Below are 24,451 nucleotides of genomic sequence, written 5' to 3' on the forward strand. Positions count from 1 at the left end.
TATATTGAAGAATCACTAAGCGCTGATTAATTTTCTCTGCTGAACGTAGAAGTCTGGCCTGCCTGGTTTCTAATTATCATCTAGCCGGCTGTGATTAATTAAGTTTATTAATACAGTTCCCAATACATGGTTTCCATAGTAGCATAATTTATTGGTGCAATATTGATCCAATGCATGTCAATGTTCACCACAATGAATTATGCTACTCGCGGATTGTAAACCTTGAGACAATTTTTCATCCTCGCTTTCATCTTTCGCAATCGGTGCAAAGTGACGGCTGTCCCGTTCGAGGGAATTCCGTATACTCAGAGGTGTAAGCTCTCTCCTGTTGTAGGGTTGTATTGATTTCTATGATGGCGGCAGGCCAGCGCTTGCACCCTCCGCGATCGGAGGAATGGCCAGGGAGCGTTGCTCCGTAGTGTTTTATCATCCTCGAGGACAACGTGCGCGAAAACGCGACGACGAGAGGCAAAGTAGTGAGACGCGTGAAAGCTAATTATTATCGCTTGACGGAAACGATAGATCGCGTCGCAAGCCGGCGGCCACATTACTTTCGATTCCGCCCCTGTAGATTTGCCCAGGAACCACCAGGCGACACTGAGGATCTGTGTTCATGAGTGATGGGTGATGGTGTCTGTATTCGCGTATGGATCGTTATGGACAACGATTCCTGAGCAACGAGCTGCACTGCGAGCTTTACTAAAATCACCGGCGAGTTGGTGATCTTACTTCGTCAATAGACGGGCCCTCCTGAATGAGAGCTTTCGCGTATCTCAACGGGATACTCTCTGGTCGTCGTAATCGCGGCGGCACCGGCAGAGAGGGTCGTCGCCACAAAATAGAGGGTCACGCGTGATCGTCTTTATAATCACGTCGGAGAAATCAGCAGGAAACGATATTCTTGGGTAAGAGATAGATGATGCCAGATGGTTTTGTTGCTTGTGATTGTAGAATAAAAATTATACTCGGATTATCGGCCGTGCTAATTTCTCGTGAAATATGTTACTCCGGGTGATAATGGACCGGTTTAGATCTTCACTTTGTTGCAAAGTGCAACTTGAGTCAAAAGATGCTTTGGATGATTCGATTGATTAAAACAGATGTCAGTTATTAAAATCGAATATTGATGTTTATTGCAAAGATCGAAGATTATATCAAGAAAAGTTTTTAAATTGTTAGATATCTCATGCCAGATAATCTAAACGTAGCAAATGAAGCTCAGAGAAAGAAAGGAGAGAGAGAGAAAAGAGAGAGAGAGAGAGAGAGAGAGAGAGAGAACAATGTACCTATAATTTTTTTTTAATAGCGTATCTATTTTCTTGTCTAACGTGGATCGTAAAATGACACACAACTATTTTTTTTTGTGCAATAATTTTTGCTGAAATTGTATAAGCATGCAATCATGATTTGATTGATGAAAGATTTGAAATATTTTAATCATTTTGAAACTGATTACTTTTTTAACTGCTACATTCGATATTCATTCAAGTCAAATTGTTATCCATCAGTTTTATGCGAATACGGAGAAAGAGTTTACTTGAAGATGAAGCATGCTTTTTTTGTTACATTGTGAAAATGATTTCGAAATATTTGTTAATTTGTTCCGAGTTCAATTTGTGCCAATTAAAATGAACACGAAACTTTTCACGATTGTTTAACCGTATCTGCATAAGATACGGTCTATATCACACTTGTCACTTGTCATGTGCTTGTAAATGACTCGTTAGCTATATGGTTTACGCTCTATCGACCGACTTATATCCCCTTTCGTCGTTTGTTCATGTGTCTTACTTTTAATATCTCGGTCATCAATTCATTATAGCTGCGTACGAGCTCTAAAGATGCATGAACAATATCCCAGAACATTCGAAAATTCTCGCAGATCCCCGAGAATGTTAATTACCGTAGCGTGCATTATGTTTAGAGTCCGATCGAAAACGAATATTCGATTGTCATTCAATTTCGGCCGGAAATGAAACCGAAAATTGGATAAGTCTTATTAAAAAAAGTCTTACTGAAAAAAAGAGAGAGAAGCTAACGGAGTCACATTATTTTCGGCTGAAGTCGAAATCGACATTTTTGGATTAATTTTACAAAGTATGATTTTCAGAAATCGTGACTTTCACTCTTGCAGTCTTTAAAAAACAAGATTTTATTAAAATATCTAATAGTAATAATATTGCAGCCTCAACTTTTAAAGAAATCAAATTACAGTTATTATTAGGATTACATCGAAATTTATACTCAAATTATTTTAAGCTTAATCAACGAGTTAATAATTAAAATCGAATAGTTGCTTTTTTAATGTTCACTCAGCGCGTTGTAATTTGTACAGTTTCAGTTTCACCCATCAAAATTTTTTCTTAATTTTGGCCAAATCCGAAATCCGAAACTTTAAAGGAAAAGAAAGTCAAAATAATATCAATTTGACGTCATATTAATCGAATTTATGTCATTTTTTTCATTTTTGTCATAATTCAATCAATGTGACATTATCATGACTTTTTTGTTTCTCTTGAGAATAAGATGAGTTAAATATAGCGAATTTACTAAAATTGAAGATATACACTACATGTTTCGGCTCATTTTTTAATCATCTTTAAAGCGTATATACAGATAATAACTGAGTTACACAGTTATTCTGAAAATAATTTTCCATAACATAACGGTTATGGACTCGGTTGTTGCTTGCATCTACATTTGAAAGGTGGCTCAAAAAGCTGACACATGTATGTACTCTTCGTTTTAACGAATTGCTTATTTACTATTTCTGCACATTTATTTCCGCGCTTGACTCTTATATCCTCTTTTTATTTTGCTATTTTGAATGTAAAATGAATTACAAAGTCTCCAACCAAAAGGCTAAAAATGTAATCATTCAGTAATGATTGCAAAGCGGTCTTGTAAGCAAAATACGCACTTCTCGTCGTGATGATCGACGATTTTGAACAAAGAAATTACGAGCAGCGCTCGATTGAGGTCGCATTCGGTAATTCGCATAAACAATTTTCTTGTTTAATATGCTATTTAACGAACCGCGGGAAGAGGTGCGAAGTTTACGCGGTCCGTCATCTTACGACATTTAACGAGACGACGAGACATTCAAACGCGGTCAATCGCACACTTAGTCATATGACATGTGACAGTAGAAAGCATCACCAACATCGCGATTCAAGGCAGTTTAGTTAGCAGATGGATCAAAATGGCTCGTATCCACCCATTATGAGTTTAGGTTAACGAACTCGCCGGCATCATAGGAGTGCCGTTTTCCTCCGCAATTCTACTCCAATTTAAACCGTATTTTTTTTTTAAATTTAATCCGATGTAATTGAAATCTCATTTCCTTCTAATTTAAATAGAAGGCACCTTCACATTTAACAAAACTTCACTTTTACAAAAAGCACACGCTTTCCATTCGCGAGGAATTCTTGGCAGGCGCAATCGCTCGAGTATTACGCCATTAACACTGTAAAATCGCCTGCGAAGACATTCACCGTGTTTGAGGGATTTTACTTTCGCTTCTTCAGATACATTGGACGTATCAGTTCTGCGTAATATGGAGAAATCATCACGACGGAAAGAAACACCTAATTCGCATTAACGTATCTATACAATCAATATGGATTCAGGGGTTGATCCAAGTTCAACTTATACTTGCATCTCTTTGTCGTCTCACTGTTACAGGCGGGATAAACATTATTTTATTACAACAAGAATAACTATCAAAACAATATGTCAAAAGGCTCGATAAAATTAAATAATAATATAAAAGAGGACTACAAGCTTAATATAAAAATTTTTTAATAATGTAAATAGTTAAATCATAAACAAAAACAATGGTCTATAACAAATGTTTTGTATTCAATTGGGTCATTTTCAATGTTAACAAATTCGATTATGAACTTATTTACAATATAAAATATAAAATATATTTAAATAAAAAGATATATAAATTAAAAGGTCTGTGATATTTAAAAAAATTAATAATGTCTCTAAACCCTAAATTATTGTAATATATAAACGCTGTGTTGGTCATTCCAGTATTTGGTAAATAATAACATACAATCTTCATACGCATCCAATACTTCCAATTGAGTCATTAAATTTAGACCAAATTTGCATTGAATAATATTCTTGATTAATAAAACAGCAGAAAAGGTCATTTTAATAAAAATATATATTGGAGCAAATTTGCAATTAAAAATGAAAGTGTGTGTTTCTTAACGAGAGACAGTACGATATAGACAATCTCGAGGAAACAAAGAATAACTATAATAAAATCATAATAATTAATAACCTGATATCGTTCTCCTATAATAATCAATTCTGGAGACAATAACGATCAAATATGCAATAAGTATTGAACATCTCGAAACCGCTTCTAATTTTGTTTTAAGCTTCAAACAATAATTAAAATTATTAATAATAAATTGAAATTTTCCGTGTGCTTTACACGATTATCTGCACAAACTATACGTTATAGAGAGGCAAGAAATTTTTGCGTTCCGAACGTCGTCAGTCATTCTCATCAAGGAAAGTTGTAGCCTATACAAGAGGAGTCAGTCGCATCTCAGGTTTACACACCAGGCCTAGACATTGACCTCGAAAGCGAGGTGATCATAGCCGGCGTAGAGACGTATCGAAGAAAGTACGCCAATCAGCCTCCGGTTTGCGTCTTACGTGTATCACTACGATCGAACGTTATAGTCGATTTCCTTCCTCAGGGGATTCTCTTTTGCGAATCGATTTAATCAATCGGCGATCAGTCGCTCTGGCATTACATTCAGAAAAATATATAGGTACTTGAATTACCCCAATAGACAAATTGATATGCAATAATGGTATCATAAATGGTATTGACGAAAATTTCGCAATAATTTAATAATAAGAACACGGAAAGAATTTTCTCTTAAAATTTAAAATTAAAAATATGGCAGTGTGGTGTACAATATTTTAAAGACTTTACCATGCACTTCAATAAAATTAATCAAACTTATTTTATATTTTATTGTAGCTTTATTAGTGAATGAATGAGAGAGAGAGAGATTTAAAAAATTCTTTGAAATATGATGTTGTTATATTTCTCATATTGTCCCATGATTACCATATTTTAAGAGAAAATTCTTTCCTTGATAATTCATCAGAAAGTTATTGTTTTGCCAATATATACTATTTTAAAATTAATTGCACAGTTATTAGTATTTTATGAAAATTCAATATTTCCTGTTTTTGCAAATATTTCCATACAATGAAATATTTCCATACGGATAAATTTTATGCAAGATTTCGTATACAATTGTATAAATATTTTCTTATCGGGGGCTCATTGCATGCTCATTCAAGTATGGAACAACAAGTCACGATAACATTAAAATGACATTAAAATAAATGGAAAATGATTGAAAAATGACATTTCAATGATCATTCTGATATAACTTGTTCTACTTGGGAAGTGACTTTTAAATTTTTATGAATATAACGAGAGAAGGGATAATAAATAAGTGGAGGAGGGACAAAACTACGACAGTTCAAAGCATGACTTGGAATACATAGCATGACAGAACATAAAAAAAGAGGTAATATCATTTACTAAATTTTCATTAGTTTATCGTTATTTAAACATTGCATTTGAGATTTTTTATTAATTTCTGTTTCTTTTTCCTAATTCGCTGCTGTTTTCCAAACGCGTTCGAGAGAATTTAAATATAATAAAAAATAAGAAAAAGATCTCTTGACTTTAGAAATTGAGCATTATAGTCATTACAAGATTGTTTTCCTTTTTCGGCATTTAGCAGAAGTGTAAAAGAAAACAGATGATCGCATAATTTCAATAAAAGTAAATTGCTTTCACTCTCGAAGATAATAATTGTGTATCCTTTAAATTCTTTGCTTGATTATTATATTGATATTATGGATCGATCAATTATATCTATCCTCCGGATTAAGATTCAAGATTCCCGTGGTATACCATGCGGCTAATCCGTTACGGTGCTTGTGGTTTACGTAGAAAGCGAAACTTAATGGTTTCAAGTATAATATAAACATATAAAAAGGCAGTGAAACCGATCATCAAATCAATATTATCTCTCTTCTATTTATAAACGATATGTGCTATACGATGGCGCTGTGACATTTCACTTTTCGCATATAATGTCTACGCAATCTGCGTTGGTCTAGAAATTAAGCACTTTTTCGAATTTAAAAAACAAAAATGACATATTGATAAAATATCTCATTAATGTTTAGACAAAAATGATGAAGATTTATGTAATGAAATTATCGAAATCTAATTGGGCGATATTACATACACATGGTTTTTAAGAAAAAAATTAACGTGTTAACGTTCGCAAATATCAATATGATAGAATGTAGCAAGATATTAATGTATCGCATATTTCAGGATGAATTAAGTTCTGAAAAGACCATTAATGCTTTTATCGTAGTTAGGAATGTTAATAATTACGATCATAGATGCGACCTTATCTCTAACCGATGCAAGAGAAAGGAAGTGTAACCACTCTCTATCGAACAACTTTTCCCTTCTTTTCAAGCAGGCGTTAACTGTAGACTGGTTATCGCAAGAACAAACACGACGAAAGCAATTTCACTTATTAGAATTGTCAGCGTTTTATATCGTGCATGACAATACCAATAATGCAGAAAAGGCAAGTTAAAAAATTCCGACAATCGTTGCGTCAGAATTTTTCAAAGTTTTTGAATAAAGATCAAGATTGACTATTGTTTTTTCGTAATCAATTATTTAAAATTGTTATTTCATTCAAATTTTTTCAAATATATTCTATCAATGAACAAAATTTGTTTTAATTTGCCATTCTTGCCGTTTTAAATTTAAATTCAAATGAACTTTGTATCATTGATCACATATGGAGGAATATTATACAATTTGATGTCTCATTCATGCAAACGTAGATCCGTTTTTTTTTACTTATGATTAAACAAATCTCTAAAAATTCACCAACACGCTATCAACTTTCTAGAATAAATATCGGAACTTCATTTTGGAAAATAATAAAATGTAATATAATTTATAATTACCGAAACTCAAAGAAACTTGCACAAAACAGGAATCGCTCGGTCATTTGTGACCCATACTTGTATGGTAAGGGTTAGTCTATTAGAAATTTTTACAACAGTGATTGAGTAATTTGCAAATCGCTTCGTACAATACAACTATCATCTATTCTTAAGAACAAATATTGAATTTATAGCTTGTTTTACTGATGTTGCTTGGCTTTAATCGTACGATTGTATTACTTATTTCAGATCGTTACACCAATTATTTTATTATTATATGTAAGATTATTAATAATAAGTAGCACGATAGAATTCATTTTCTTCCTCTATTTAATTCAACGTGTCGTGAAATACTTGATCTTAAATGATGAGTTCGGTCACATATTTCAATCAATACACTACTATTTTCCCTATAAGAAGTTACGTGATTTGAATGACAAGAATAATTTGAATCTTGCAAGTCTAAGATATATTGATATTTAACGTGTGATGAGTTCTCGGAAGATCTACAACGGCCAGCAAATATTTAAGGAGATACCAAATATTATTTCTTAAATTCGTGGTTGAGTAATTCCTAACTATGCATGTTTCCGCAAGAGGTGCCAAAGTGTGTCAGCTATCATTTTCCCAGGAAGTATGCGATATTAAAATCTGCTATGTGACGTTTGTCAAGCTTATTTTTTCTGTCATGCGAAACTGTGTTTACCGAGTTAGGCTGAGTTAGAATGCTGTAACGTCATGCATTGCAATGCAGGCTCGGCACTGCATTGTAATGCCGACTATCAAAGCATGAGCATTCAAAGTTTTGATTATACTGCAGGATGTCTTTGAAGAAATCAAATCAAAAGGTGCCATCAGGGCAGTACAAAATTCAAAGATTAAAAGATCTCTTCTGTAATATTTTCTATCAAAATAAAAATTGTTTACATAATTATAAATCAGATGAATTTATATCAATGAACAAAATTAATATTTTTTACGTATTTTAGTCATTTGTTAATAATATATAATGTCTTATAAAATATATATACTGACTTTCAAAATATATATACTGACCAATTTTTTTTTATCTCATACATATAATGTGTTTCTTACATTTATTAAAATTTTTAAAAAATTGTATCGTTCTAAGAAAATACAAATACGTCTAATTTTTTGTTTCTTTAATCGTTGCCATTCAATTGCTTGTAAAATAGTGTAAAGTTGTCGTCGCGCTAAGCCGCAGAGCGACGAACGAGGTCGTACAACATGTGGCATTCTGCCTTTTTTTTAGCTTAAGAGAGATGTCCACTGCTTGAAGCGCTGTTTATTCATGAGGAGGCGACGCATTCGTCTAAGATGATTTAGAGAAATTTACTGGATGAGTATTTCGTGTATAATGTGCCCTAGATAGGCCCTAGGCCTGGTATGTAGGACTTGTGGGACTTAAAAGACAATTACAAAGAATTTTTTGAAATTAGATTTATATTTAATTTGATCTCTGTCGCGCGAGTAATATATTTTACAATTAGCCAAGTTTTTGTCAATCAAGATTAAGATTATTTAGATTATTAAAGCAATAATTGGCAATAATATATATACACGATAACATTAATATTATAAAGTTAATATAATGTTTAGGAATGTAATTGCTGCGTTTGATTCCACTTCTTGGAATACTGTAAAGATCAATATTTTATTCGTATTGAGAAATGTGTCGTCAAATGCCTGAAGATTTTAATAGAAAGATCCCGTTATAATTCAAGCATGTATAATTAGACCTGAATCCATATGTAAGCGATAGTGATGTAGCGCCATTCTCTAATAACAACGGAATATTTGTTAATATAATTAATGATTATTTTAAAACATTTCTTTATGTATGATAACAAATTATACAATATTATGTTTGACGATATATATTGAAATGTATTTAAAATACCTTGGTATAGAATAATGTATGTAGAATACATTGGTATAGAATGCCTCATTATTATGATGACGTACCGGTATTCGATTGCTAAAGTGTGACACTTTCGAAATATTTATGAGATGTACTTATAAATGTTTTAAATTTTTTTACTATCGAAGAGTTAAAAGTTTTATTGAAGCAAACGATCAATATATAGAATGTCACTGATAAATAGAATATATTATTTGTTAATTCAACTGTCAATTTCAATATTGAAACGATATTGAAAAGTATTCTATATTTTGTATGGAATTATTTTCTTTGTCAGATTGTTTCCTAACTGTTGATTAAATAAAAGTTGTCACTATGTTAATGCATTAAAATTGACACAAATTTAAATTTTACAAAGACATCTTGGCGTGCCTCGTACAAAATCCCACGAATGTATTTAATCAAATACAAAATGTAAAATCTCCAGAAATTTTTACATTTATTTACAAAACTTATATATTAGGTCATTTAAAAAGTATCCGCGGTTTTTTCATTCAAAAATTGAACAAAACACCGCGGATACTTTTTAAATGACCTAATATATTTTATTTATTTATTTTTTTTATGTAAAACGATCTGTTCCGCGATTATTTTACGATTTTTAAACGATTCTACGAATGATCTCGTTCTTATTTTATTTTGCTTGCGTTATTCATTGCGCTTTATAAATCAAAGGCTGTACAAAAATTACGACGATGTTTCTGGAAAATGTTTCTGTTTAATAGAAGGTCCCTCAGTATCGCGTTTTCATTTAATTACATCATTATGCCATTAAAGGATACATTTTACATTCTTTACAAACCCGTTTTACTCCGTGAAGATTCGACGGACATTCGGTTGGCACAGGGCCAAATAAAAAGTATGCTCGAAAGAAAGTTCGCTTCGGAGAACACATATTAGCCAGATTTCTTTTGGACGAGCACACGCATTATACGTTATTAAATTAATGTTGAACGTAGAATATCCTTTTTATAAAGTATTCTACATTTAATGCATGTTTATGAATGCTAATGGATATTTAACATATATTATGTTTTATTATTAAAATTTAATATTCTTCATAAAATGTACATACTTTTTATTTTTGTAATGATTCATTTATTAACAAATTAGCATAAAATAAGAAACGAATTATGACACAATCTAATTATCAATTAAAAGCAATAACATAAGTTCTTCATTTATTATTTCCTAACTTGTTAACTGCAGATGTGAACTGTAAATCAGATCAATTGCTCGCTCAACGAATAAATGCCAACGAAGAATTTCTAACCAATTCGCTAGTTTCTAACGGTACCGCCTTTACGTCTTACTATGCATGTAGTGTATTGTAGTTTACCGTTCGAAATTAATCAATCATAGAGATCCTCGCTCTGAAAGTGATAAGTGTTCGATTTCTTCTTTGTAAATCCGATTCCGGGTGACCTTTTTCTTTTTGTCCATCTTTGGTTTTCTTTTACCTCATGCACGATAAAAAGAGCAATTTGATAACAACGCTGATGCTCCTTTAACCGATACCGCAATACAGCGATCCCATCGGTACCCAGTAACCCAGCTTTCAGTCTATATTTTGTATCTCACCTGCCGACGGCCCACTAAACGGCTAAGAGATCACGTGAAACAGGTTTCGTTTTATTTCTTTTTCTTTGTTATTATTTCGGTAAGGCTCGTGCGAGGTATGTCAGTCGTTAAAAACGGTACATTAAATTATAAGAATATTCAGAATGCGACATTTCAATTTTCACTCTCTTATTAAAATCATTCGCATGCGAATGTATCAAATTAGCGTCAAATAAATGTCACATGTCTGTAATTGTTATGTATCAGATGTTATCTGATACGAGAAAATGTGACTTGATATTGACAGTATTTCTGTTTCATTCATGAACAATGAGAAATACGAGAAAAGCTTACCAATTGAAATGTCACTTCATGAATAAATATAAGAATATATGATAAGTCGTTTCTGACGATTATCACGCACACACATTTAATTGAATTGAATTTGATTAATTTAATAACTTAATTAAATGCTTGCTTCATAATGTTTTCATAAAAGTGCGTAATTGTCCTTCGCATGATTCTTCGCAGAAAAGACTGTTTGCGAAGGAAATAAAAATCTCAAAGATCATTAAATTTCTAGCGACTGTATATCGAACGTGACGATACTTTGTTTTTCTTTACACAAGTTCCAAGGTCTCCCATGTAACAAAATTCTTATGCAATCCTTATTGATCGAGGTTTTTGTATAAAAATTTTTTTGGAGAACTTGTTTATTTTCTAACAGTAACCGGAAGAAACTTCTTCTCCAATTCGCTCGAATCGGCGATAGAATAACGGACGTCTTTACGAACTTTTTATACGAGATAGTTTTTACTAGCGGTGTCGGTGAAATCGGTGAATTCGTAAATAAGTGGTACCGGTCCATTTAAGTATAAATAGTAAAGCATGACTAGGTGAAAGATAAAGGCGCCGATAGAGACATTGGTGCGTGGACCAAACGATTTGGATTTTGGAACCGTGCTGCACAGTCGGCGAGCGGTCCATTGACCCGTTTCGATTCACCGGATTATCATTGACATAGGTTTTGTGCCTTCCACATCGCTTTCTCCTTGATCACCGTTTTTCTTTTCGCGCCACATTTGCTGAAGCTACGTAGAGAAAAATTCTCTTTTCGTCGCATTTACGAAGAAACGTTAGATTTTTATATAAGAATATAATGATCAGAACAGACTCTCTATATTTAAAATAATAATAATAAATAAATTTCAAGATTAACGAGAGTCAAAGCGGAAAGGATTGCGCATAGTTATTGATTAATTATTATAATTAGAATTATAATAATCAATCAATTTTTTCATAAAACTGATGTCGTCCTTATTTCGTAATCTTAAACGTTTCGACTTGAAGTCATTCTCATTTTGAAGTCATCCTCAGCAATATAATTAAAATTCGTGAAAATTCTGTTCAAAATGTTAAGTTATGTATCTGACACGGTTATGTATACACACGGAACTATACAGATCATATAGAAATCTCATTCTGGGAAAGTGATTTACTTCTGGACGGACCGCTCAACGTTTTTGACTCCAAAGCGAGTTGAAACGTTCAAGATTTCGAAATAAAAAAAGATATCAATTTTATGAAAAAGTAATTTTATTAATCATAGCGCAACCCCTTCCGCGCTGACTCTCGTTAGTCTTGAAATTTATTTATTATTATTATCTTATATAAGCTTATATTTTATATAAGTCATCTTCATATTCTAGAACAATTAACAAAATAAGAGACGCGTCTTTTATGCGTTTTAAAAAACAATATTAAAGGGCAATTAGTTCTCTCCGAGAATCGAATTACGATTTATTGACCAAGCTTCTTTTAAATCCTTTTTATTTATGCTTCTATCGTTTTCTACGTTTAATACGCGTCGATTTCACGTATCATTTGGAGATTATTACTATCCTGAGGTAATATTTTCTACGGTTAACGAGAGGGAATCTCGATATTTCTTGCATTTCTTCGTCCTCTCCGTAACACTCCAGCGCCCACTTTTCTGACACGAGACTCTTGGGCTGCAAAAACTGTTGTTTGAGGAGGTCTCGTGACGAACATGCAGAGATGCTGTACGACTCTCGCCTGGAAAACGAGGCTACAACAGTAACGTGTAGCCGATGGCACCTATATGACGGCATTCCGCCATCAGTCTGAGAGATGAATCGTTTCAACACATTTTTATCCGAGGAATTCTTCCGAGACGTTATCTCGTTTACAATTAGCTTGCTTAGCCATCATACGAGTGATGTTATCGACTATATCGCGTGTAATGATCGATGATTGATTATATTGTATGTATGCCGATGTTAGTAGCATAATCATAAAATAGAGTTTTAACAAAAGGCTTCCTTTTTAATAGGATTATTACAGACACTTTGAGTATTAAATTGCTTATTTTGACAAGACGAGGCAAGATATCTACAATAAAATAATAAGTTGCCGATTGAATTATATCTCTGCTATTGTGTGTTGAAATTATTTTTATTGAATGGTAACTTTTGTTAAAAACTGAACTGCGTTGAAATATAATTATCATTTTTTTGTCACGTTATTTACAGTCGTAAATTACAATTGTTTTTGATAAAGATAAATATATTGTATATACACAAACATAATTATTTTATTTTAAATATCCAACAAGTTAACAATTTATAAATTTTTATAATTTTTATAATTTTTTTTGTTATAGTTTACATTAAAATTAATAAGCAGATGTAATTAAAAGTATATTTGATACCAATCTTTGAAAACCAATAAGAGGTCGCGGATGGTTCAAAGAGATAAAAACTGGAATGTTTAATAATCATTTTTATAGTGTGTAATCATTCTTATGTGTCATTCATTAATATGTAGTCATTCTTACATGTCATATATATATCTTTAAGGGACTTAATCAACACACGAACAGTCGCTTAAGGATTCGAGTTCATCAAATTGCAAGCGGAAGTAGAAATCTACAAAAGGCCCACCGGCTGTTGTCTCCATTCGTAGATCTCATCGCGAGATCGACAGAAAAGGGGGGGAAGGCAGACTGGTACTACGATCAGAGGGTGGGATCCTGGGGATCCTACCTCACGCGTTTCGCCTTGACCGATCTCGGCTGATCTATCCCCACGATCGATTCCCACCACGATCCATGGTTTTGGCCTCGTTTGCGTTTACATCGCTTATGCTCGTGGAAGATACCACCTCCGACGTTCTGATCGTCCACCACCAAAGCCACGGGTGGCAGAGGATACCAAGACACCAAAGTTATAAAGCGGACCGGCTAAGCTGGTGCGCGGCGCTGCCACTTTGTCGAGCGACCACGACGTGCCACGGTTTGTCTCCCGCTTTCGTAAAAGAAGAGGAGAGGTATTTTTTTCCCCGACGAACGGACACCTCTCCCGCGGTGTCATCCTCTGAGACGTACGGTCGTCGGGCCATGTCATTTTGACGTGGAGTCGTGGGTGCGGTTGTAATACTTCTGACACAATTCTGGTACGCCACTAGTTGCATATACGAAGAGAACAAGGATCCGAATTTACTACATAAGGTACTTTTGATTAAAAAATCGCCCCAGGTAAGAAGATCCCTTTTCATCCCTCGAGAACAAGATATTTCTTCAAGTCGCGCGGGATTACTTTACGTATACGCTACTTTGTGATAGGAACTTGATCAACCAGTTGTGCCCTGATTGGTCTTAATTAACACATTGCAAACTATAGGTGTACAAAACGAAACAGACGTGATTACTGGAACCCGTATTTTTCTTTTTTTTTGCAAAGCGGAATGCAAGCGATATGACAGTGACGTTTGTATTTTTTATTTTAAAAACTTCGGTGCCTATCACGTGTAAAACTATTCTATAAAGAAATAAATGTGGACCAGTTTGTGTGTCCATACAAAAATTAACCCCACCCGACCGCTTAAATATTGAAAAAATCAGTTTAAATAAAGTCAATATGTATCATTTACTGCATAGTATATTTTAGATTTAAGGAATAAAATATTTTTGTTATTTATATGTTCTATTTTTTAATTTAATCATTTTATTTTAATCTACTTCTTATTGAGAATATTTCTCAAAATACCCACGCCTCCCCGTACCAACGCGCCGCTTAAAACTTTTCTGTATTAATTTCAAATAAATAAATAAACTATATAAAAAATAAATAAATAAACTATATTAAAAAAATAATACTTTTTTCAGAATTTTTTACTCTGTTAAAAAATACATTTAAAAATTTTTCACTATAACACCAACCGCTCTTGTATCTGCATTATATTGCTGTAGTTTTTTATAATATATATTTCATTATAATATATATTGTATGATAATGAGAATAATTTATTGTGAGAAGTAATTTATTTAAATTAATTTTTAATCTTCTCGTAAAAACTGATAATGTCGCAATATCATATTTGCAAGTGTAACTATTGTGCAAATCCTTATTAATTCTTAAAAATCTTAGGTAAGCATTTAACAATTTTGCAACATAAAGGCATTTTAATTTTATTTCAAGCGTTATGTTACTTACGCAATGTTTTACGAACAATTAAAAAAAATTTAATAAAATCGAAAATTATATTATCAATATAGGTTAAAATATTAAGTTCAGTGTTAAAAAAGGAACATTTTTATATTATTCTTGCAATGTGCGAAGAAATATGAACTTTGAAAATATTTAAAATACCAAAATTAAAGGAGACATTTTGAATATATATATATATATATGTACATATATATAAAAAATATATATATATAATATACACACATATATATATATATATATATATATATATATATATATATTAATCATTAAATGAAACGTTAATAAAAAACTTTATAAATGTATGACTGATATAAAATCATTATTCAAATTTCAAAGAATAACAAATTAAAGTAAGCCGACATGAATAATTATATCCCATCCATAAATGATTAGTTGATCAATGTTTAATCAATACTGATTTAACGTCGATCGGCCATTTTTCTGGTCGAGACATTTATAATTGATATAAATATATGTATACTAAATAATAGTATTGAGAATGATAAAAAAATTAAATGTTCCATTAATAGAGATATTTGTTTTAACATTTATAATATTTTTGTTATCAATCTTAAAAATAAATTCTTCATTAATGACTAATTTCGTATGATTTATTTATGACAATTGTGCTATTCTCTTTCTTGCTCTTTCTCATTTTCTCTCTAAAAAGATTTTAGAAATTAGTTTTTGTTAATAAGCTTATTACAGATTTATCGGATCATTTATACGGATTTGTACTTGGATTTGTACTTACAGTGTTCATTAGCTTAACTTTCGCTAGATTCATATTGCTCGTTTGTTTCGTAAAGATACATCTATCAAGCAAGACGCACTTGAATGAAGATCAAAGTATATACCTACTTTAACGAAAAATTCAAAGATTTCTCTCTCTCGTTTCTGCCTATTTATGCCTCTCCATTCGAATGAAAGTTTTTACATTGTCACGTATCATACAGTACTTAATGACCGTATGATAATTATATTGTGATAAAGATTCAAGCAATAACGTTGAATAATTTTTTATTATTAATATTTGTGCAATGCAGATTACTTGTATAATTAATAGGTCATTTTCATTAGTATTGTCGTTAATATTCCCTGATTTGGTTCGCGTGTAAAAGGAGAAACGCTGCGTCATGAGTTATTGGGAATTTAAATGCTTAGACTTTAATCAAGAATGCGATTTTCCCGTTATTTGTTAAAGAGCTTTCACATCCTTTCTCGATTTATCATTCACGTAAAAGAGGGAAGGTCTTGGGTCAGAATATTTTATTATTTTTCTTTACGTAAGCAGCAATTTAAATTTTTAAATACTCTAGTTCTGTCGAGAATCTTCGGTGTTGATTAATATATTAAAGATTTGATACTTGTCACAATACTTAGAAAAATTTGATCCGTCTGTTATCCTTTCAATCTTTAATGTACATATATTACAATATACGTACAATGCATTTGCTGACAATCGCTTTAATAAAAAGTGATATATCTAAAATTAGCAACTTTCCAAGAAAGCATTTTTTAAATTCTGAATTGAAACAATGTTTCAAAAGAGAGAGAGAGAGAGAGAGAGAGAGAGAGAGAGAGAGAGAGATTTTAAGGAAAAATGGCATAATTTCAAATAGAACGTTCGCCTACAATTACTTAATTATCGATAATATTCCTTCGCGACATCTAACACAAAAAATGTCTTTTTTTCTAAAAACAATCATTACCCTTTAGTTATAAATTGAGACAGTTACAAATGTACTTTTCTAACAAAAATATACCTAGAGTTGATTTCTTATCATTATCAAAAATAATTTTTGAATTATGTCGTTCTTTTTATCAAATAAGCGATATGCATGATGTCGATAGTAAATGATATGTTGTACCGAAATAACAATTAATTGCGCGCCGTAACTTTTACAGTCTTCAAAAATTAAAAAAAAAAAATTTCTCGGCTTTTATCTAAAGAAAAGGTTGTTCAGTAATTTTTTGCAGCTCTCTTTCTAAAAAAAAAATCTGTTTGAAATATAGCTCATTCTTTTAGACAAAGATTCATCTTTACGAAAAGATGAATCTCTTTTGTCTTTCAGCAAAACAATTACTTTGATTTCCGTTGCAAAGTGGCTCGAGAGAAGATTAACTTCTAACTATAGAGTTTTTAATTTATTCCTTCCTTAAATACACGTAGCTTCAAAATCTCAATAATTATACTATGAGTTCAATGCGAAGTCGCTCACTCAAGGAAAGTAACTTTCCTTCAAAGGATATGCTAGTTGATGGATTGTCGACTTGACAACAAGCTGCTTAGAAAAAGAAAGAAAAAAATCCATAAAGAAACAAGTGTTCACATTGGAAGTTGGAATACGTTTATTCGACATCGGGAGATAGCGGTAATAGTTTCTTCGGAGCGTGAAAGTTATGTTCCGCGGTACATACGGCGAGTGAACGACCGGATGATGTGCATCGAGGAAATAGCTATTAAGAACTAATTGCGAGCTGATGCACGTACAGCATGTTTCGTTTACTGATCGCCGCGTTGTATCGATCTCTCGAATATCTTAATATCACGCGCGTGCAAACGTAGTGATTTATTTGTTCTGTACGCATATATATTTTTTTATGTATATTTTAAAAATATATCTTTTCGGATAAAGCATCCGATCGAAAAATAATTAAAATAACAAAGCCCTCGTGTTTATTATGTCTCGTTTAAGTAAACCATACGTACATCGGAATATGTTGTATCATGCTAATTATTCCTAACAATGTGATAGTTTCTGACCGCACATATTTGTCAGATTCGCTACGTTAGTAAAAAAAAAAACGTCAGCGATAAAATTTGCATTGTGATGCAAAAATTTTGCGCTATAATGCCTTGTTGAATTTAAAAGCACCTGGGAAAAAATGATTCATATATTTCATATTTTATGTATCATTATACTATATAAAATTATATACAAATATATATTTTTGTATAAAAATTGACATATTTTATATACAATTGTATATAATTATATATAAAATATGTCCATATATGTATATATAACATTTTTTCTTGGACAGGGTTGGAAAGTAATATGTTACTTGTAACGAAGTGTTATAGTTAAAATTATTCTTTCAGTAACTTAACTTCATTCCTTTCTTTTCATTTATAATAGTAACTTAGTTACATTTTTTTTTTTAAACTAAGGTGATAGTTATTTTTGTAGTTACTTTACATTTATAGTTTATTTCAAACTTATTTATCAACATATGAGTTGTCCAAAATAAAGTGCTTAGTGAACGATCAATTATTTCTTGTGATTGGAATATATTATATTTATCCTACTATATTTATCCTATAAAATGATGACATTTCTGTAAATTAAGTTAGTAGCCTTTTAGTATGTAAACGCATCTTAATATTGATCCCAAAATTTTGAGATTCCATGTAAATATATATTAATTTATTATAATAAATAATATAGCTTATAATATTCAGCATAATCAGTAAAATGGTTTAATAATGTTATAAATATTTTTGTATTTAAATAAGAATGCAAAAAATTAACAGAAAAGTAACTAAAAATTACGACTTATTATTTTTTAAGTAACTATATTATAATTATATAATGTGTTCCTTTTCAGAATCGGTAATGTGTAACGGAGTAATAGTTACTTTTCAAGAGAAAAAACTATAATTGTAACTTGTTATTTTTTACAAACTTAACTTTAAACTTTTCCAGTGACTTTTCCAATCTTGCTTAAAAACCTTGATCAAAGCAATTCTAAAAATAAAGCATTAAATTATTTGATAAAATAATAGACACATCGACTGCTTATAACATCAATAGAAATATTTGCAATTAAAATGATTTGACGTAACTTTTTGTAATGCGTAAATGTAAATGCAAGTTTATTATATTATTCTTCGTGTTATAGGCGATGGCGAATCTCATTAATTCGACAACACAATTTTTCAACGATGTGTACGACTATTATCTCTGGACTTTGTCCCTCGCAGGTAATTCATAAAAATTCTTTTTAGATATAATTTTCTATGATATCATCTATTTAATTAGTATTAAATTATCTGCTCTTTAACAAATATTGTCTGCAATATATTATCTAGTTTTTAAAGAATTTCAATTTATTTTAACTTTAACGATATAAATTTATTTCTAATATAATTATCAATTTCTAAATATTATTTATAAATTATAAAAATCGATTTAATTGTATAGAATTAAATGTTACAAATAAATAAAATACATCGTGATTTTTACAAAAAAATTTTATTCATTTGTAATAAGTTGTTAACAATTGTAACAATTGTACATTGTTAACAGCTGTATTATTACAACATTGCAAATGAATAAAAATTTTTGCATACGTACTGATTCGATTAATATGAAAGATTTGATATGTAAGATTATTTTTTTTAATCATTTCAAAATTTATTACACATTATTTCGTTACACATATATTGACAATTTATATCTAAAGTATTAAAATATTTGAAAAGTTATATGATGTAATTATGTCACTTACCGTTAACGATTTATAATTTCTTTTAGGCTTCCCCTATAAACATATATAAACATCCAAAAATATTCATAAACATGTATAATTGTATATAAAAAATTAATGCATAATTATGTATAAGCAATTTTTTTACATTTTTCCAAATTTGTTTTTTTCTAAAACAACCAATGCGAAAATTATCCCTTTAATTATTTTTTATGTTTTCACATTAGGGATGTGCGATCTCCATTAATTGAATCGAACTCTGAATCAATTTGATGATTTTCAGCGTCGAATCGATATTGATGTTATAAATTAGAATTTAACTACCAGCAAACAAGAATGGATTAAAATGGATTGAAATTTTTTTCTATCAAATATATTTTAAAAATACTTTTTTTTGGATTTAATTGGATTCAATTGGATTTAATTAGATTCAATTGAATGCAATTGGATTGAAAAACTGCATTTCCTATTCAAAATTTTGAATTGGACAATATTCACAATATGTGTTGTGTGTGTGTGTGTGTGTGTGTGTGTGTGTGTGTGTGTGTGTGTGTGTGTGTGTGTGTGTACAGAAAAAGCTAATATTATTTTTAAATTGAAAAGCATAGAGATATGCTTCATGCAATTCCTATAAATGAATAAAAATGCATTCAGGATTGAAAAGCATTCATTTTAACATTCGTGAATCTATATTTCTGAAAATCTGAATCCATGCCAATTCATTTCAATCCATTCTCGTTTGCTGGGAAATCCAATGGACGTACAATGGACGTCCATGTGCTATTTAGATGTATACATTGATTATTATTATATCATATGAATTAAAGGAGTTTCTAAGTTATTTATAATTATTAATTCTATTGTTAGTTTTTATAAAATTATTCTGATTTTCAGATGAAAGATCGAGAGGATGGTTATTGGTTGATTCGCCGAAACCGACATTAATATATACAATGTTGTACCTCTTTATCGTCTGGGTGGGTCCTAAAATCATGAAGAAACGGAAAGCTTTCAAATTAACGTGGGCTTTGGTGCCCTACAATCTTGCCATGGCCTCTCTCAATGCTTATATTGCCATTCAGGTGAATATTATTTTCTATCCTTGATGATGGGAAAATATCACGGAACTTATCTTCATTTTTCTTATTTATCTCTATGTAGTCACTTTCACTTGAAAGTGGGTTTCCATCGTTTATCTGGCATCTCTATATTCTTTGCAGTTGTTTGTAGCATCCACAAGGTTACGATACAGTTACGTGTGCCAACCTATAAGGCACATCACGCGTCCCGATGAACTTCAGGTAAGAGAATTATTATAAAATAAAAAATATGGGATATTGAAGATCAGTGATCAGAAGATCCTCTATCTTTCTCCGTTATAATTTAGCTTAAAATATTTACTAAAAATAAATGTTAGTTTTCTTATTTTATCATGTTAAGAAAAGGATAATACGTAAAAAAACTTATAAGTAAAACTTTCTACTTATAATTTAAAAAAGGATTACTTTGTTAGTATATTAATATAACAAAGTATATATATATATATATATATATATATATATATATATATATATATATATTAGGTGTTGGAATTAATTCGTAGCGTTTTTTAATGAAAGAATGTTATTTATTTCACATGAGCATTAAAAAATACATTAATGAAAGTACTTCCCATCACTTGTAAAACGCTACGAATTAATTCCAACACCTAATATATATACAAGAATGTTTAAAAAGATCGTAAAAGAAAACATGCTTAAAATAAAATAAATAACATACTAATAGAAAAAAATTTTAAGCCAAATATAAACAGTACAAATATAAGGGACAATCTTTCAGAAATTTGATATTTTTTTGTTTAGATCGCTGACGCAGTTTGGTGGTACTATTTTAGCAAACTTCTGGAATTTTGCGATACGATCTTCTTTATTTTGCGAAAGAAGGACAATCAATTGAGCTTCCTTCACGTTTATCATCACTCTACCATGTTTTCGTTATGGTGGATCGGTATTAAATGGGTACCAAGCGGATCCAGTAAGTATTTCTTTATTTCAATATTAATTCTACTATGATATTGATAATAATTATTATTTTGATAATTATATAGAATAAGCCCCCTTTCTCCGATGACCTTGATCTTGACGTATGTTGTCAAGATCATGATTCTAAGTAATCTCCAATAGATTTTTTCCATCATTTGTTATTCGTTAAAATGTTATTAACGAAATAAAGTTAAGAAATAACATCTTTTTTCTATTATTTAAAACAAAAATTCTGCTTTAAAAATAAAAGTCTTCTTTGAAAACATTTTTTTTTGTATAATATTTTTTTTTTTTCATGATTTTGTAATGACTTTAAACGAAACAAGATCCACCCCACATCCCTCTCCACCTAGAAGCAGTCGACTTTCCACGCGAAGCGAGGTCCACCCCATCTCCTCCATTGTCTACAATTTTCCATTTAAATAAAGTGAGGTGCACCATCTCCTCCACTGCCTAAAGGCGCGCGATTTTTCAGACTCGCCCCACCTCCCTGCTTAGAGGCGAAAGACTTTCTAGACAGAAAGATGTAATAGAGACCTTACTTTGCGTGGAAAATTGTGCGCTTCTAGGCAGAAGGGAGGCGAGGTGGATCTCCGTGGAAAGTTGTATGTTCCTAAGTAGGAAAAAATATAAGATATTTTATATATATATAGCAGAAGTATTAATTATTGGCAATAATAAGCTTATTTTTGGATAAACATTAATAGCATTGCAAGTATGACTAAAGTTTGTGTGATAGAAATATGTAAAAATCAATTAGTTACGCTCTGTCTCCTAGACAATTATTAAAATTTATATAAAAAAGAGGTAAAGATTTTTATATCTATATTTATGTGTACACTTGCAGCTTTCCTGCCAGCAATGGTAAACAGCTTCATTCACGTGCTGATGTACTCGTACTACGGACTCGCCGCGTTAGGTCCTTCGGTGACTAAGTATCTCTGGTGGAAGAAGTACTTGACAATCCTCCAGCTCATCCAGTTCACGACTGCTTTGGTTCTGGGAATCAATGGCATTCGATCGGGATGCGACTTCCCTCTTTGGATGCAGTACGCCCTCGTAATTTACATGCTCTCTTTCATCGTCCTGTTCGGAAACTTCTATGCCAAAGCTTATATCGCAAAGGTCAGGCGCAGTTTCGTATGTGATTTGAAACGGATTATCTCGCGCCCATATGTTTGCGTTATCAGTCTATTTATTTGCAGGGTAAACAAGTGTATGCGGAGAAACGGCTTGAGAGGCTAAGAGCCATCGAGAAGGCGTCGACAAGTACACAACTCGATGGTGCGGTCAGCAATGGAAAGATCGCGAATGGACACACGAACGGACACGTGAATGGCTACACGAAAGAAACATTCAAGAAGACCCAATGAGGCGATTCTCCTCAGGGATGTCCCTATCAGGGAGATCCAATTCACGATACTTGCGATGCACGACGAAGAAGAAATAGTCATTATAGACATTAGTCGTCGTCGGGCAGTGCGTCGTGATCAAGAAGTAGTTTAATAAAAATATAAATAAAAATGAAAAAAGGGGTAAGGGGAAAAAAGAAATGGATTTTTCGCTTAGATCTCGCACGTTATCGGGTTTGTGCTTTCGCGAGGCGAAAATTAGCACCGTGATTCCAAAGTTAACGGATCAGCATTTGTACATTCGCGGCACCATGCTGATTCTAAACTGTATATATGTATTAACGAACATTTACTGAAAAAGCGGTCTAATACCGAATGCGTTTTATAGCAATTAGCGCGATGGGCCTGCAAGAATGAGAGTTCGCACATAAATATATATGTATGAAACTGAAGTGGAAAGATTTACATATATTATATGAGGAGGTAAATATCAAAATATTGCTTTCAAGTTGTGCTCAAAGCAAATCTTTCTTTCGAGGGACAGTTATATAGATAAGATTTCAGTTTGTGAAAATAAATATTTCCCTAAATGTAGAATTATCCAGAAAAATAATCGTAACGAAAGGAGAAAAGTGCGTATGTGTGCATGTAAATAAGTAAATGGACCATCAGGGAAAAAAAGAGGAGACGAAAATGCGAAAGAAATTTGTTTTTAGGACGAATGATAAATTTGTGATGGAAGATTATCATAAGAGGATTGAAAGAGAGTTACATCTCTTAAAAAGATATAAGAACGAAATTTAATGCAACTCTTCAGTTTGTGAAATTTTTGATAACGAAATGTATGTGAGTGTATGCATATAAAAACTTCTCGATCAAACTTCGCAAGTGCTATTTCGCGAACGAGCAACAATATGAATTAATATTTAGAAGTCCCAATTCGAAAAGCCTATCACGCAGCTATATTCCTGATTGATCCGCATAGAAACGGGGAGATACGCGATACGCGGAGGTTTGCTCGCTTTCATCAAAGTATATTGCACATTTAAAACAAAGAGGATCTAATCCTCTTTGATACATAATACAGTCGACTGATTTCTATTCGTTTTCAAATTTAATAAAAAAAAAAAAAGATAATTGATTTCAAACAAAAATAATATCGATTGGCTAGAGTCTAGACGAAGATTTTTATACCGACCCTTTTTTACAACGAATAATCTAGATACCAAATGACGCGCTTTCGTCGCAATGAGAACTATAACAGCAATTTAAAAAATCATAGTAATGAAAAAAAAATGGCAAAGAACAGAAAAATGTGGCAAAAAGTGACAAAAAAACCACCGTAATTGTTCGTACGTTATAAATCATGATTAATCCGTCTTTATACAATGTACAATTTATATTCTCATATCAACAAAATTTACAAATAACAATTAGCAATTGAATAAATTACAAGATAATCATTTGCGACGATGGATTATGTTCATTTGCGCGGGG

At 31.5% G+C, this 24,451-nt stretch overlaps 1 protein-coding gene across 3 annotated transcripts; it reads left to right on the forward strand.

Moving 5' to 3' along the window:
• Positions 1-310: 310 nt before the first annotated feature.
• Positions 311-24,091, forward strand: LOC105150634 (very long chain fatty acid elongase 4). 3 transcript variants are annotated; one of them, XM_011063848.2, is made up of 7 exons: positions 311-905; positions 18,973-19,054; positions 20,455-20,642; positions 20,781-20,861; positions 21,423-21,594; positions 22,450-22,727; positions 22,808-24,091. In XM_011063848.2, exons 2-7 carry the CDS (start codon positions 18,976-18,978, stop codon positions 22,973-22,975), a joined length of 966 nt encoding a protein of 321 aa, XP_011062150.1. In that variant the 5' UTR covers positions 311-905; positions 18,973-18,975; the 3' UTR covers positions 22,976-24,091. The 3 variants fall into 3 exon arrangements, with proteins under 3 accessions (XP_011062150.1, XP_011062153.1, XP_011062149.1); XM_011063851.2 differs by lacking the exon at positions 311-905 and adding an exon at positions 5,470-5,576; XM_011063847.2 differs by lacking the exon at positions 311-905 and adding an exon at positions 13,450-14,066.
• Positions 24,092-24,451: the final 360 nt, after the last annotated feature.

This window comes from Acromyrmex echinatior, chromosome 8, assembly GCF_024713525.1.
Source record: "Acromyrmex echinatior isolate Ae372 chromosome 8, ASM2471352v2, whole genome shotgun sequence".
Classification (NCBI taxonomy): Eukaryota; Metazoa; Arthropoda; class Insecta; order Hymenoptera; family Formicidae; genus Acromyrmex; species Acromyrmex echinatior.

What these genes read in the sequence shown, in the direction of transcription:
- LOC105150634 (XM_011063848.2), top strand. Translation starts at nt 18,976, where the DNA reads ATGGCGAATCTCATTAATTCGACAACACAATTTTTCAACGATGTGTAC. An exon ending in ATGCTTATATTGCCATTCAG is followed by an intron (nt 20,643 to 20,780) that starts GTGAATATTATT and finishes TATTCTTTGCAG; the next exon opens with TTGTTTGTAGCATCCACAAG. An exon ending in CGCGTCCCGATGAACTTCAG is followed by an intron (nt 20,862 to 21,422) that starts GTAAGAGAATTA and finishes TTTTTTGTTTAG; the next exon opens with ATCGCTGACGCAGTTTGGTG.